The 13,309-nt window shown below is 31.2% G+C and overlaps 2 protein-coding genes, 1 long non-coding RNA gene and 1 pseudogene across 5 annotated transcripts; 3 read left to right on the forward strand and 1 right to left on the reverse strand.

Annotated features, from left to right (window-relative positions):
• Window positions 1-371: 371 nt before the first annotated feature.
• On the reverse strand, window positions 372-2,113 carry LOC18601330 (inactive poly [ADP-ribose] polymerase RCD1-like; annotated as a pseudogene).
• Window positions 2,114-3,926: 1,813 nt separating this feature from the next.
• On the forward strand, window positions 3,927-6,437 carry LOC18601331 (uncharacterized). 2 transcript variants are annotated; one of them, XM_088805180.1, is made up of 3 exons: window positions 3,927-4,264; window positions 4,372-4,438; window positions 5,178-6,437. In XM_088805180.1, exons 2-3 carry the CDS (start codon window positions 4,390-4,392, stop codon window positions 6,014-6,016), a joined length of 888 nt encoding a protein of 295 aa, XP_088661306.1. In that variant the 5' UTR covers window positions 3,927-4,264; window positions 4,372-4,389; the 3' UTR covers window positions 6,017-6,437. The 2 variants fall into 2 exon arrangements, with proteins under 2 accessions (XP_088661306.1, XP_088661307.1); XM_088805181.1 differs by having other exon boundaries at window positions 4,380-4,438.
• A 6-nt stretch (window positions 6,438-6,443) lies between these two features.
• On the forward strand, window positions 6,444-7,177 carry LOC148763118 (uncharacterized). Of its 2 annotated transcripts, none has more exons than XR_016025718.1 (2): window positions 6,444-6,630; window positions 6,757-7,177. It is a non-coding gene; the product is annotated as an uncharacterized LOC148763118 (long non-coding RNA). The 2 variants fall into 2 exon arrangements; XR_016025717.1 differs by having other exon boundaries at window positions 6,444-6,593.
• A 4,395-nt stretch (window positions 7,178-11,572) lies between these two features.
• Window positions 11,573-12,917, forward strand: GATL10 (galacturonosyltransferase-like 10). The gene has a single exon (XM_007032249.3). It carries the CDS (start codon window positions 11,709-11,711, stop codon window positions 12,780-12,782), a length of 1,074 nt encoding a protein of 357 aa, XP_007032311.2. The 5' UTR covers window positions 11,573-11,708; the 3' UTR covers window positions 12,783-12,917.
• Window positions 12,918-13,309: the final 392 nt, after the last annotated feature.

The raw sequence follows: 13,309 nt of genomic DNA on the forward strand, positions 1-13,309 counted from the left end.
TGCCTAATGCATTATGCAAACATAGTTTTCATACTTAATTCCTGTATATATACATAAGTTGGGGTGTTACAATGCTAAGGATTTTTAATTTTTAATAAATAAATTAACATAAAAAATGTAAATTTTATTTAAAAATATATACTATTAAGGAATATATTGAGAATTTCAATTAAAAAATAATCATATTTTCAATTTATGCTCTATTCTATTCAATTCTATTAAAAAATAGAACATTTTTAATTTTTTTCTTTATTTTACATGTATAAATGTTATTTATTAATAATTTTAAATTTCTTTACCATATCTTACGATATGATACTCGATACTAAAAAATAAAATTTCAATACACGATAAGTATCTCGATTTAACAATTATGATTCTAAACTTGCAAATAATCCAAAAATAGCAAATTTTAGAAGCTCATACCCAACAACCAATTGTTAGTGTGTTAGAAAAGCATCATTGGCCAACATTCCAGCCTTGAATGAGTTGTATGAATTCATTATTTCTCGCACTTTGGTAGGAAAAAAGGAGTTCTTAATCTTTGAAATCAACTTCTCAAGGAAACACAATTTGAAACCTATAACACATTCGGACAGAATATGCATATTCGCATTAATTGACCATAACAAATACCACTTGGGATTCTTAGGATCATCAAAACTAATGTCAAAATCCACACTAGATGTGTTATGCTGTTTAGATCTTGCTTCCAGTTTTTTGACATTTTCCAATAAAACCATGCACAAAATAACATGTTTTACACCATTATCATCAGTAACACCTGCCATCTCTGCACTCAATTGTGGCAACCCAAAGGGTGGCAAATACACGCCAACCCTGCAATCGTTAGTCGCTGGAACTTTGCTAGGCAACCTAAACCCATGAGCCACAACATTCTCCACAACTTTAGTGAGAGCCCCATACCATGCATAAACCACATTTGAAGTGCCTCTCACACCCTTAGTGATCCCAATATGCTTTTGGAAAACCTTGAGACGAGCTTTATCCGAATGCCCTTCCCGCCTACATTAATAGATTGATGTAACTATAACCCTATCGTCAACTTTCTCCATTCCATTCAAGAAATGATCCTTAGCAAGCAAATATGCTCTTTTATTTCTCTAATCACATCTAGTCCCACGGTTTTGTTATAACAACTCATTTCAAGCTCCTCTCACTTTCTCTTCGATGAAGTTCTATCAATCTTATGATTATAGATTCCGTAATTTCTTCTTCACTCAAAAAAAGTTTAAGAAGAAACCTTTTGCCATTTTCATCAATCCAAGAAATCGACTATTAATTTGCTATCACATAAATGATCTATACCATTCTCTTCAAATCAAAGATATACTTTGCATCATTGATCAACGCTTTGACAATTGATCTCCGTTCCAAGAAACAGGCTTGAAGCTTTTCCACAACATTGGCTAATAAATGCACTTAAGAACTATTGTGATTATACATGAATCATGAAGGAATAAGGTTTTTTTTTAAAAAAAATTCACATTGTTTTGAGAAGCAATTCATCACATGCTTTGAGATTGGAGGCTACAGATGCATTTTCTTGGACTTTGTGGTGAAGAGGATGATGGCGGTGGAGGATGAACCCAACCCTAACAGATTTTACCGGATTGTTCTACATTGCCATTGTCGTTGTTGCTCCTCGTTGAAACATTTGAGTTTTCTAAAACTATAACACAAATATTCTTCAAGATTCTCAAACAAAAAAAGCCATAATTGGTAGAATTAAAGGAGTTAGGTTTATATTCTCTCTCAACTAAAAAAGAATGTTATTGTTTACAAGTATTTATTACTAATTATTATTTGTAGAAAGAATGTTATTGTTGCATTTGTTAGGCGTTTTTTTTAATTCAAAAGTCATATCTATTAAGTAAAAAAAGTTTTTATTTATAAATCAAAATTCATTACGTATCAAATCTTATTAATGTGGGATTCATAATATTTTACATCACTTAATTCCTTCATTGTATTGACTTTTTCTTCGTAGAGGTGAGAGATCACTTTAGTTTAGACTTATTTTGATTCTATTATTTTTCATGAGATCTCCATATCAATGAAAAATTAGGTAGATTGTAGTACCATTTTTCATCGGCTTATATTTTAAATCAAAAAATATATCTATCAAGTACATAAAATCTAGGCTATATGTGAAATGTGGCCCATCTACGTGGCATTCTTAGCCCATATATAAAATCAGGCCCAAGCTTGCTAGAGTCGTGGAGAGATATGTGGAATATGGACCCTCCATGTGGCAATTTTTGAGGGCCTGCTTATTACTATCTCTCTCTCTAACGCCTTTTGAACATGACCAGTAGGAAAGTCAGAAGCATGGCCCATATAAAATGAATAATTAGTTTTCCCCTTTTCCTATATTACCCCTTCAACTTTATGAAAATTTCTTTATTAGACATAGATGAATACAGAGTAATCAAAGTTTGAATAATAATGTTTGAAAATGAATTATATTAACTACAAATAAAGGAAATTTAAAAATTTAAAATAAAAAATTGCACTAAAATTGAAATTTCCAAATAAAAAAAGTGACTTTTTTTTATGGAAGATCATCTTGTTCTTGTACCTTTTTTTAATTTTTTTCAAATTTTCAAATATGTATTCTTTTTCTCTAAAATATAGTTTCGCTAGCATCCAAGTTGGGTAAACCATAAGGAATTTTTTTAATAAAATTAGTTAAAAATTTATAAAATAATTTCGTAAATAAATCAGATCTCAAGGGCATTATAGTAAGTGGACATATGTATTAAAGGAAAGAAAAACAAAGAGCCGTTTAAAAATTTCTTTAGGCGGACGAAGAACCAGAAAGACAAGGAACACAGAAACAGAAGAAAAAGCCCCAAAAAGATAGACAAGACAGCCTTTGTATGTTATCTACACTTTCCTTATCTTTTATCATAGTTTGCTCTTATTCTATTCTGGTAATGCTTAGAGATATAAACGGATATGGTATATATTATTTTTTAGATACTGATCCCAAAACCATTTAAATATTAAAGTACCCGAATTCTATAAAAATCGAAATAAAATTAAAAAATACTACCCAAAACCGAACCTCATTAGAATAGCACTAACCGTTAATATCCGAATCCATTAATTACCCGATTATTCAAAGTAAATTTTTAGTATTCGGATACCCATTAAATAACTCGAACTCGAAATCCAAATAAAAAATATTCTATATTAATTCATATATAATTAACTAACAATTAAAAACTATTCCACAATTAAAATCAACAACAATACAATGAAATAGGGTTTTTTTTTTTGAACTTGAAATGGGGTATTATCTAGTCTTTATTACATTATGTTATCTTATATCTATTTCTAGTGTTATCTTATATTATCTTAAATGAAAAATTAAGAAATGAGATATAATGTAAAATTTTTATATCTTTTATAATTATCTAGTCTTTATTTGTATATGGTAAATAAGTAATAAGTGGGAAGAAAATAGATATAAGATACCAAATCAAATTAAATTAGTTGTAAAGATAATTAAAGTTACTTTAAGAAAAATTAAACGTAAATTAAGAAAAAATATTATATGTTGCTTGTGAAAGGTTAAAATGTTTATTAAACAAAACAATAATATGTTATTAAGTTTACATCGAAGTTCAAATAATATAAATTAATTTTTCATTTGTTAGTTGATAAGTTCAACAAATATAAAAATTTTATATATTTAAGTTTCCATTATTGTTCAAGTAATATAAATTAATTTTTTATTTGTTAATTTACAAATTCAATTAATATAAAAATTTTATATATTTAAGTTTACATCATAAATAATATAAATTAATTTTACATTTGTTAATTTATAAATTCAATTAATATAAAAAGTTTATAAGTAATATCATTATAATCAAATTCTATACAAATACCGGATACTTAAAACTCGAAATAAATATAATCGAGTGTAGTAAGGTGATACTCAAATCCTACCCAAATTTGAGTTCGGTATTAAAAATAATATCCGAACCCGTCCTATAACCGATTGTGAAATACTGAAAACCTATTTTATCGAATCGGATTCCCGCGGATACCGGTTATTAACTGGCCATTTACATCCCTAGTATCGCTTAATTCTGTTCCGGTATTAATTTCGTTGCCAAACGGAGCCTCTTCTGCTCCAAACACCGGATTGTATTTTGTTTATTGATTCTCACCATGGTTTGGGATTTCGTCTCCAACGTTTCTCTGCCTTGCCTCTCCAAGAAGGAAAAGGGTCAGTACAGTTTCTGCTTACTTCATTTTCTATTTGTTTCCTCAGAAGACGTAGTGGTTTTACACTTGTCTTTTTTTTTTTTTTTTGTGGTTTTTATGGTGATATAGACCAACAGATTGGTGAGAATGAAGCAGTGTAAGCTCGATGTTAGGCGTGAACAATGGCTATCTCAAGGTATTTTTTTAAAAAAAAATTTCAATGATATTCTATTCTTTGAAAATGTGAGTTTTAGAAGGTAAAGGTATTATCTTTGATTGAATTAGGAAATGAAATGGAGCATTATTTAAATGAGGGTTTCTTTTTTGAGAGAAAAGAAGTTGTGTTATATTTCTTTTGGTTGAAATGAAATGTTATAAGGATTTTTTATTGTTTTGTTTACAGAGGAAATGCAGGAGAAAGAAAATATATTGGAATATTTAGTTGTATGAATTGTCTTTCCTTTTTATTAAACAAAACCCATAATGCAATTATTTGAATTATTTTTGGTTATTTTTTCTCAAAAAACCAAACTATGTTTGTTTTTTGTTTTTTTGGTTATCATGTTTTAGAATTTGGTTTTATATTGATGATTGCACATTCTGCATTCAAGTACATAAGTATGTTTTCTTTTTAATCCTAGAGCTCTATATATATGTAATCATCTCAATGCTAGCATTGAAATGCAAAGTGGGGAGAATTGTTGGACAAGCGTACAGAACAATAGCAAGCTCTACCTTTTACCCCCATTTTCACCCAAATTTAGTTTGCTAGGTGGGAACTAAGATTTGTTTGAAAGAAGTGATTTTTATCTGATTTATTTATTGGAAGAGAAAGGTTCTACAAGATGGCTTTTGGGATCAGCTTGGAAAAATTTACAGAGTTACTGCATTTTTAGAAATTTCATTTACTCATATGGAGTCAGGTTGTAATGCAGTAAAGAATGAGGAGAGCAAAGTGGATTTGAATGGGGGAGATGGGTCTTCTCCATTCTCCACAAAAAGAGCTGATAAGCGAAACAAATCGTTGCACAATTTGGGGACAAAGTCGAGGGAAGAGAACAATGAAGACATGAGCATCCATGACAGTGACTTGGAGTCCTTGATGAACAGCCCCATTCCAAGTGATCTGGGTCATAATGATTCAAGGGAAGCTCTTAGCAGGAGTAGCTGCAGTGGCAGTAGCACTGGCAGTAGTACAAGCAGTGGTTTTTGTTCTGGAAGTGTCAGTGAGGAAGAAGAGGATGGGTGCCTAGACAATTGGGAGGATGTTGCAGATGCCTTGAGCGTAGATGACAATCAACATAATCCAGCCACAGTCACTCCTTCCAAATATGAAACAAGGATTGAATCAGCTTGTGCTGACCAACATTACAAGAACCAAAGAATAAATCAGTTGAATTCAGACAGTGAGGGAACAGTTTGTGGCTCACAAATGAACTGTCGAGCATGGAGACCTGAAGATGCTTTTCGTCCTCGGATTCTGCCAAGCCTATTGAAACAGCATAATATTCTTCTAATTCAGATTGGCATGATGGCCATGGGGCTATCACCTGGGCACAGCGAAGTTCTATTTCCCACCCTTCTTCATGCCCTATTTGCTGTGAGAATTTGGATGTCACAGACTCTAGCTTTCTCCCTTGTTCATGTGGATTTCGGCTTTGCCTCTTCTGTCACAAAAGGATTCTTGAAGCAGATGGGCAATGCCCTGGATGTAGGAAACATTATGATACCATTAATGGGAATATATGTTTCAGTAGATGAGCTGCACTTTTAAACTAGTCTATTCTATTCTTGTAGAATGAGTCCTAGAGCTTAGGAGGAGAGTTTCTTTTTTTTTTTTTCTTCATACTAATAAAATGCATATGGGTCATTTCTTTCTCCATCTATCAATAATGTGTGTCACATAATAGAAATAAACTTTTATTGGCAAAGACTGTATGAGTGTAGAAACAGTTCTTTCAAGTGACATAAAACTGAACTAAGTCATTCTGAGTTGCATTTTTACTTGCATAATGTTTTGCATCTCTGAATCTGAGTACTCTGGTTAGTGATCTAAATTCTATGATAATTTCATACAATCCATTGCTCTCAATGGTCACCATTGCTCTGTTTCTGGTTTGTACGGTATGTGATGTTTTTTATTTCCTTGTGTTTATTGCATATAATTAATGCATTGGATATGTATATTGGATTTTTGGCAGGAAAGTCGTAGCGTAATGCAAAAAATGGACTTTGGCACTTTATCCAGACCGGATGGAATTTGTTGCTTGGTATTCAACCTGCTGTTCTATTGGTCCTCGTAAAATATAAGAATTTTTTCAGGGTTTCAACAACTTCCACCAACGCTGCTGGTAGCCCTCAAACCCAAGATCTCAAGGGGAATGACAAGTTCATCTTTTTCTCCTTTTCCCTCTTAACTTGCATTGGCTGAATTTGATGCGAAATAATGTTATGAGGTTTGTTTGTAGCTGAGCTGATGTGATGTATCTTTCTTTGTTTCCTTCCTACGTTAAGCGTTGGAGATAAACAAGAAGAACAACCGCAAATGTGGCAAAGAGTAACAAGCATTAGGAGGCAACCAGAATGGAATGAATGAAGCAGCCTTCTCCCAGGTTCTACTTGTCAAATTTAAAGTGGCTATGATCATTGTTAAAGCAGCCGGTATTTCAAGTATTCCACCTGGCCTTGTTGGCAACGGCGCATTCAAAGTTGAATTTGCCTTGGTCTTGTCTGCTCTGCTTTCTTAGACCCTTCCAGATCATCGGGTCAATTCAGACGAACAGAGATTTTTCACATGCCGATTGAAGTTATTTTGAATGAGAAATTTGTATATGAAGAAAGATAGACACAAGGATATTATGAAATGCAGCATAATGCCAAATTTCCTAGGATAAAAACAGTTGTTTATCCATGAAGTTATTGGTCTCTTCCTTTACTTCTATTTTTGTTAAATATCAGTACACTGTGAACATGGTGATCATGAAGTGGACTAGTGCTGTGAATATGATTATAATTAACTAATACTGCCCTCCTTTGATCCACCAGAACTTGGAACTTGGAACACGAAAGGATTAGTTCCAACATTACCTTCCATCAGCATTCAGTGTAGATTGTAAAAGCAATGGCACCACCAAGGGAAACATGATCAACAAAATAATTTACTTACATAAAGAATCTATACTCACCCATCCTCACCCATCCCTTTGAAGAGACATTTACTTTCTTATCATTACAAAAGGAAAATGACATAATATTTGAAAAAATTCTTAAGTTATTTAAAAAATTTTAAATTAAATTTTATTATTTTTCTTTTAATCAAGTCTTTAATTTTTGTTTTTGGTCAAATAAGAATTGAATAATTGTTATTAATTAAAGTACAAGTTATCGACATGGTGTTAATGTGGAGTGAAAATAGCATATAATCATATTATTATATCATATCAATATGCCACATAATTATTTATTATGATATATCAATATGTCATATTGATGCCATATGATATAGAATAACAAATGACATTTTGATTAATAACAATTAGTCAACTATTAATCATAATAGTTTATTTGAATTTTTTTAAATAATTTCATAGTTTTTTTAAATTGGATTCGATAAATTGTTTTTTTCATAAATAAAATATCAAATCCGACCTTATGATTGGAAATCATCTCAATCAGATCGAATCTAGTGACGTTTGCAATCACAACAAATATTTTTGATTAGATCACATTATTTATTTTAAATAAAAATCTTTTAATAGATAAAAAAAAGTAAGCTAAATTCGACAAGGTTCGAGATTAGATTCGACATTGGTATGATCGGAAATGACCTCAAATAGTTGGATTTGGCCAACTTTTCAACATTTTTTTTAAAAAATTGAAATTAAAAAAAAAAATCAGATCCTACCAAAAACAGCCTTAGACATGCCCATCAAATTAGCAAAATGTTTTGAAAAAATTAACTGAATGGATCAAAATTCTATTACAACCGAATTAGATTAGTTAATAATTGAATTACTTGAAAGTTTTTTGGGTCATGGACCTTAATACGGTCAAGTCTAATAACATTAAAATGTTTCAACAAATATAATAAAATACGTTGAAATGTTTCAACAGACATAAATGATAATGCACTAATATGTTCCAACAAAGACAACGGAAATACTAAAATGGTTCCAAGTTTCCAACATCCAACAACTACGAGCATTTAAAAGTTTGGACAAACAAAAACTCAACAAGGGAACAAGTCTCAAAGACAATTTCATCGGTCATCCTTTCAAATGATAAAAACGCCTTTCTCCCAATCAACTGTCGGCTATAATGCAATTCTAGAAAGATCTTCAAATACATAAACAAAAATAGTAAAAGTAAAGTTAAATAAGCATTAAAAAAATTTTAAAAAAAAACTTAAGTCATATATATATATATATATATATAAATCGATTAATTTGATTTATCAAATTTTCCAAATTAAAATTAATAGATTTAATTGTATTTATTTTTAAATTAATTAATTTTTTTCGATTTATTCAATTTTAGTTAAATTATATTCAGCCCTATTGCACCCCATGTTTCCTCCCCTCTCTGCCTGTCTCTCATCCTTCTGATTTCTATTGTTTTCCTTCAGTTTTCTCCCATCTTCTTTGCTTTCTCCAATCAAAATCTGTATTTAGTCTCTTAATTTTATTAAAATATTAAATTTAATCTTCTTTTATAATTCGTATGAATCAAAATTTTAAACTTTTCAAAATTGATTAATATCAATCTATAATTCTTAAACATTATTAAAATTTTTCTGTTAAAATTACTGATGTGGTATTGCATTAAGTTGATGCATGGAATTAGTGATGAGGATGATGTGGTATTTACTATCGTCGACAGGGCATCAGGCAAGTATGCCATCCATGTTGACCGTCGCTAAACGTGCTTCTTTCATTTTTCAAATGGAGGGGCCAAAACGACGTCATTTGGCCCAGAAAGAAAACAAAGGGCTTTGTTAACCCATATATATATATTATAACTTACCATAACAGTGAAAAAAGAGCGGTGTCCAGGAGTTTCCACGTGGCAATAAACAGTGCCTGCCCGACACGAAGAATACATTTCTTTCGGAAAGAAAAAGAAAACAAAATAAAAGGGAAGGAAAAGGCATATGGTTTTTTCCTTTCTTTCCTTCGTATTGGTCAAAGTAATTTGCTGTTATGTGATGGGAAATTTCAAAATACAACACCCAACATAAAAAGGAAAACACTTGAAAGCCTGCAGCCATTCACAGCTGTCCACGTGACTGTGCATACTTTGAACGACTTTATCAACATTATAATAAATTAACGCTTCTCTCGTGGAAATTCAAAAAGAAAAACAAAAACAAAAAAATTCATTGCATTATATATGAAAAGTGGAAGCTTTTTTTTTATAATGTGTTTAATTAAATTATATTATAGTATATAGTTTATAACAAATCATTTCAATATAAGATTATAATAAAATTACATTATAACTAATGGATGTAATGCAATGATAATTCAAAATTAATGTAATCAGATTACATTGCACTTTATAATGTTGTTAAAGACATTTTTATCTTTCAACTCTGTTAAAGACATTTTGCAATGTTACAATTTATTTTTTTTTACATAGATTTCGAGAGATATTTTTTTGTTATTCTCAATAGCCATTTGAATGATGGATGGTGACTATCAATAAAATTTATATTTTCTTTCAAAAGAAAAAAAAATTAAAATAAAATATATATGAAATTATTTTAAGAAATCAAAATAAGATATATAAGATTATAATAAAACATGAAAATAAAATATATGATATTAAAAATATATTTAAGAGATGATATTATATAAAAATTAACAATAAAAAAATACAAGTGTATTAAACTTATATTTTTATAAATAAGAATAATTTTAGAAATTGATATTATATTCTTAACAAAGTGTTTGTAAACCAAACACTATAATGTTATCTTTCCTACATTTTAAACATTATTTTGCTTATTTATCAAACACTGAAATATTATCTTTCTTACAATTATATTGCTTGCAATCACATTACCCATAATCACATTGCATTACATAATACCAAATCTCACTTAACTTTCGTGATGATTTAACATGTTTTGGTTGTTAGTTGAAGTGTTTTCCAAGAGAAAAACATGACAAAGACCTGTATAACCCTTGTTTACTTAGATGATAACATTTTTTTGGGTTTGTTCTAAAGTTTGATATATATATATATATAAGACAAAGGCAACTGTGAGGAGTAAAAGATAAAAACATCTTTAAAGCTGCAAAGCATCTTCAACAAAATTAAAAAAAGAAGAAAAAATTTTCTACATTTGAATCAATCTTTGTAATATTTTCAAAAATGTAATCATATGCATAAGGGAGAGCCCATCTATATAAGGGCTCCCTTTGTATTCTAATCGTTAGAAGCTAGAATTAGTTATAGATATATATATATATATATGTGTGTGTGATAAATACTTGATTGATAGAGTGATGTTCTTATATATAAAAAGATATAATATTTAAAACAAATTTTCAATTAGGTAAGAAAAATCAAATAAATTTTTAATTTTTTATTACATTCAATTAAGTTCTTACATTTTTAATTTGATTTAAATATCTTGATTGGCTAACTGTTATTAATTAAAATGCTTTTTGTTCTTTTATGTCATATGATGATGACTCGATATATTGATATAGCATAATAAATGATGATACGATATGTTGATGAATGACATAATAGATGATTATATAATAATTTTCACCTTTTATGTTAATATCAATGTTAGTGCCAAATGACATAGAAATAACAAGTATAGTTAGTCTGTCACTAATCAAACATAATTAGAGAATAATAACTTATTTAAAACTTTTTAGATAATTTAAAGATTTTTTAAAACATTATACTTAAAAAAAAAAAAACCAAACCAAAAGGCTCAATTAGTTTGGAAGCCATCACTCAAAGAACCTATCATCGAAACGCAAAATAAATTGATTTGGTTCATGGTACGCGGTCTTTCACGAACTTAACTCGCCCATAATATAATTTAAGAGACCAAAATTCCTAAAATTTGTTCAAAGCACGTGGTCACATGTTTTTCAATGGCGGATGAACCGACCGAAAGGCAACCAAGCAGGTTCCTTGAAGCCAAGTCCTAACAAACGAATAAATTATTTGGAAAAACCCAAGGTATGACCATGACATCAATCAAAGCAGTGAAGCTTCTCCTTCACATTCTTAGCCGCGTCCCCCATTGGAAAAGCAGACATACTTGGACATGTCTAAATCTTGGTTGACTCTTTCATATTTCTTGTCTTCCTATAACATGCACTTTTCTTTTTAATTTCTCTTCGTTTCAGTTCCATTTGGAGCAATAGTTCTCCAATACTTACTTCATAAGAAACCAGAACAGAAACCCAGTTCCCATTTTGCTTTCATACTTGGATACGATGTTTGTTTCTAGATCAGTTTTTGGGGTTATTTTCTTGGCTTCTTTGCTTCTTTTCCCTGTAAATGCAATCAGGTTGTTTACAGAAAAGGTTACAAGCAGCGGAAGGGATGAAACAGAAAGGGAATCAGATTTGTTCATGAAGTTTGCGGAGGCACCAGAGTATCACAATGGACCTGAATGTCCTGTTTTGGCTGAAGAAAGTTTGTTATGCGACCCTTCCGTTGTTCATATTGCAATGACTATTGATCCTGAGTATCTGAGAGGTAGCACAGCAGCAATTCATTCAGTTGTCAAGCATAGTTCTTGTCCAGAAAATGTATTCTTTCACCTCATTGCCTCCGATTCGAGCTTTGTTAATGCAAATGACCTTACTCAGATCGTCAAGTCTGCATTTCCATCTTTGAGTTTCAAGGTCTATGTCTTCCAGGAAAATCTTGTCAGGAATCTCATCTCATCTTCTATCCGCCAAGCTCTTGACAGCCCTTTAAATTATGCAAGAAGTTACTTAGCTGATATATTTGAGGCCTGCGTTGAACGTGTGATCTACCTAGATTCTGATACCATTGTTGTAGATGACACCCAAAAGCTCTGGAGGATAACTTTGACTGGATCAAGAACCATTGGAGCTCCAGAGTACTGTCATGCAAACTTTGCCAAGTATTTCACTGGTGAATTCTGGTCAGACCCTGAGTTATCCAGGGTTTTTGAAGGGAAAAGGCCTTGTTATTTCAATACAGGAGTGATGGTGATGGATTTGGCAAGGTGGAGAGAAGGTGACTACACAAGGAAGATTGAGAGATGGATGAGAATTCAGAAGGAGAAAAGGATTTATAAGTTGGGTTCTCTTCCACCATTTCTGTTGGTTTTTGGTGGAGATGTTGAGGCCATCGATCATAGATGGAACCAACATGGGCTTGGTGGAGATAATTTGGTGAATAGTTGCAGGTCTTTGCATCCAGGTCCTGTAAGTTTGCTGCATTGGAGTGGTAGAGGGAAGCCATGGGTCAGGCTCGATGCAGGGAGACCCTGCCCGGTTGACTTCCTTTGGGCACCTTATGATCTTCATAAGTAAATTGCAGGGACATGAGCAACATAAACAACCAAAACAAGAATTGCCTAGATTTTCATCGGATTCCTTGTGATTTATTTGTATAATTTCTCTTCTATTCTTTTTTATTTTGACAAACTTAGAGATTTCTTTTTTGTGTAAATAGACACAAAAGAAGGTGCGGAATATTGTTTGAGTTCTTTGTATCAGGAGGTATTTTTTGTATGCAAACCATTTAAGGTACTCGAGTAATTCATAGATTTTTGTTACTATCTTTTTTGGATTACCTTATTTGTTACTTTTGATTGGTGCATAGCAGTTGTGGGGTGCCTGCCTGCTAGGCTGGATGCAGCATTAATTATTTCTGCAAGTGCAATCCCTTTAGCAAAAGAATTGAAGGGCAATTTCATCATGCACCTTGGGAATCCAAGCCCAAACAAGTGAAGCTAGCTTAATCAATATTTCGTGCCTGGGATTTAGATAAGAAATATGGGGGGCCAACACTTCCAAAATGAATTAAATTAAGGTTCTTATTTTAGGAACAAACTACT

The sequence above is a fragment of the Theobroma cacao genome, chromosome 4 (assembly GCF_053813885.1).
Source record: "Theobroma cacao isolate CCN51 chromosome 4, ASM5381388v1, whole genome shotgun sequence".
NCBI classification, from domain to species: Eukaryota; Viridiplantae; Streptophyta; class Magnoliopsida; order Malvales; family Malvaceae; genus Theobroma; species Theobroma cacao.

Bases quoted from the DNA above. Each gene is read 5' to 3' on its own strand.
- LOC18601331 (XM_088805180.1), top strand. From the start codon at position 4,390: ATGAAGCAGTGTAAGCTCGATGTTAGGCGTGAACAATGGCTATCTCAA. The intron at 4,439-5,177 runs GTATTTTTTTAA...GTTGTAATGCAG, and splicing joins TGAACAATGGCTATCTCAAG to TAAAGAATGAGGAGAGCAAA.
- GATL10 (XM_007032249.3), top strand. From the start codon at position 11,709: ATGTTTGTTTCTAGATCAGTTTTTGGGGTTATTTTCTTGGCTTCTTTG.